Genomic DNA, 1,444 nt, shown 5'->3' with positions numbered 1-1,444 from the left:
AGGGGGGGCTCTGTAGGTCTTGGGAGGGGCTCTGCGGGTCTGGAGGGGGGCTCTGCCGGTCTGGGGGAGGTACTGCGTGTCCGGGGGGGGGTCCTACACCCGCAGCACCCCCTGTCGTGGAGCAGGGTGGGGGTCCCGGGGTGGGGGGGATCACCCCGTTTTTCGGTCTCCAGCCCCCCCCCCCCCCCCGCACTGCGCCAGGCACGAGGAGGGGTTCACCCCCCCACACCCTGCACGGGCGCGGGGGCGGAGCTTCCCGTGGCCCCGCCCCCCTCGGGAAGCTCCGCAGCCGGTGGAATTTTCCACTCGCCGTCCCGCGCGCGCGCCCGTGGGCTCGCGCCGGCCCCTCCCCCTTCCCGCGCGCGACCCCCCCACCCGCCTTGACCACGCCCACAGAGCGGGCACAGGCCCCGCCCTCCCAACACAAACCACGCCCACCCACATCGGCTCCGACTCCTCCACCTTCCCGGCAGCCCCCGCGGCGGGACAAGATGGCGGCTGCCATGGCGGCTGCCATGGCGGCGGGGCTGGGCCTGAGGGTCCCGCGGCTCCTGGGGCAGGTCAGGCTCTGGGAGAGCGCAGTGAGGGGCTGGGGGCGCTTCAGGAGACCGTGGGGGACGCGGGAAGAGGGATACGGGGCGCTCAGGGGCGAGGGAGTGCGCGGAGGGAGGCGGGACAGGTGGTGTGTGTTCGCGCCTGGGAGGTGTGAGGGGAGGTAAATCGAGGTGTTGTTTCCCTTCCTTAGGCTGCGGGGTCCGTGCTGCGCCCCGCAGCGGCTCCGTCCTGCCTCGTTGTCCCGGTGAGAACGAGGAAGAAGAAGAGTTATGCGGTGCCCGAGTGGGCCCGGGAGCTGACCCCCGAGGAGAAGATGAAGCGGCTCAAGACCTTGGCGCCAGAATTTCCAGATGAACACATAGAACGGACCTTCTACTTGGCTTGCACAGGTGGGGCCAAAAAGTACGAATTGGCATGTGAATCATCAAGTTCCACGCAGGGACACCTTCCACTAGCCCAGGTTGCTCCAGGCCCCGTCCAGCCTGGCCTTGGACACTTGGTGATGATTTGTGTCAGCTCACACACATTATCACCTGCTCCTTTGATTCCTCCATTTTGCTGGTTCTGAGCTCCCTCCTGGCCTTTCCTCCCTCTCCCAGGTGACATCATAGATCCATACGTCCCTCCCGAGGGCGATGCCCGCCTGTCCACCCTGTCCAAGGAGGGGCTGAAGCAGAAGATGGATAAGCTGAAGCAGACAGCGGCCTCCAAGCTGGCGTGAGTGCCTTCTTGTTCATTAATTAGCTTAATTCGGGGCTGCAGGAGCTGTGTTGGTTTTGTCTCTGTGAGATACTGGGGGGGTTGAGAGACTGCCATCACCCAAGACACCTGGGACAGCTCCAACCTGTTCCTTTCCTTCCTTTCCCTGTTCTTCCAGCTTGCGGAAGAT

General features: G+C 65.4%; 3 protein-coding genes across 4 annotated transcripts in view; 1 reads left to right on the top strand and 2 right to left on the bottom strand.

The window, feature by feature from the left end:
• The window catches only part of GPR179 (G protein-coupled receptor 179), a 32,553-nt gene that overhangs the window by 15,612 nt on the left and 15,497 nt on the right, over positions 1–1,444 (bottom strand). The gene's annotated exons all lie outside the window — the stretch shown is intronic.
• LOC114070654 (puromycin-sensitive aminopeptidase) overlaps positions 1–1,444 on the bottom strand; it is a 51,218-nt gene that overhangs the window by 43,794 nt on the left and 5,980 nt on the right. The gene's annotated exons all lie outside the window — the stretch shown is intronic.
• The window catches only part of MRPL45 (mitochondrial ribosomal protein L45), a 3,956-nt gene continuing 2,946 nt past the window's right edge, over positions 435–1,444 (top strand). The window contains exons 1-3 of one of the 2 annotated variants that reach the window (XM_027908184.1): positions 435–560; positions 746–944; positions 1,155–1,272. In XM_027908184.1, coding sequence (XP_027763985.1) covers positions 492–560; positions 746–944; positions 1,155–1,272 — 386 coding nt within the window. In that variant the 5' untranslated portion in view covers positions 435–491. Of the gene's footprint in view, positions 582–745; positions 945–1,154; positions 1,273–1,444 lie in introns of both variants that reach the window. The other variant, XM_027908183.1, reaches the window with a different exon arrangement.

Source organism: Empidonax traillii, unplaced genomic scaffold, assembly GCF_003031625.1.
Source record: "Empidonax traillii isolate 1590-97213 ecotype Southwest subspecies unplaced genomic scaffold, ASM303162v1 scaffold1649:size159791, whole genome shotgun sequence".
Classification (NCBI taxonomy): domain Eukaryota; kingdom Metazoa; phylum Chordata; class Aves; order Passeriformes; family Tyrannidae; genus Empidonax; species Empidonax traillii.
The sequence above is the reverse complement of the archived record's forward strand: the minus strand, read 5'-3'. Positions and strand labels throughout refer to the sequence as shown.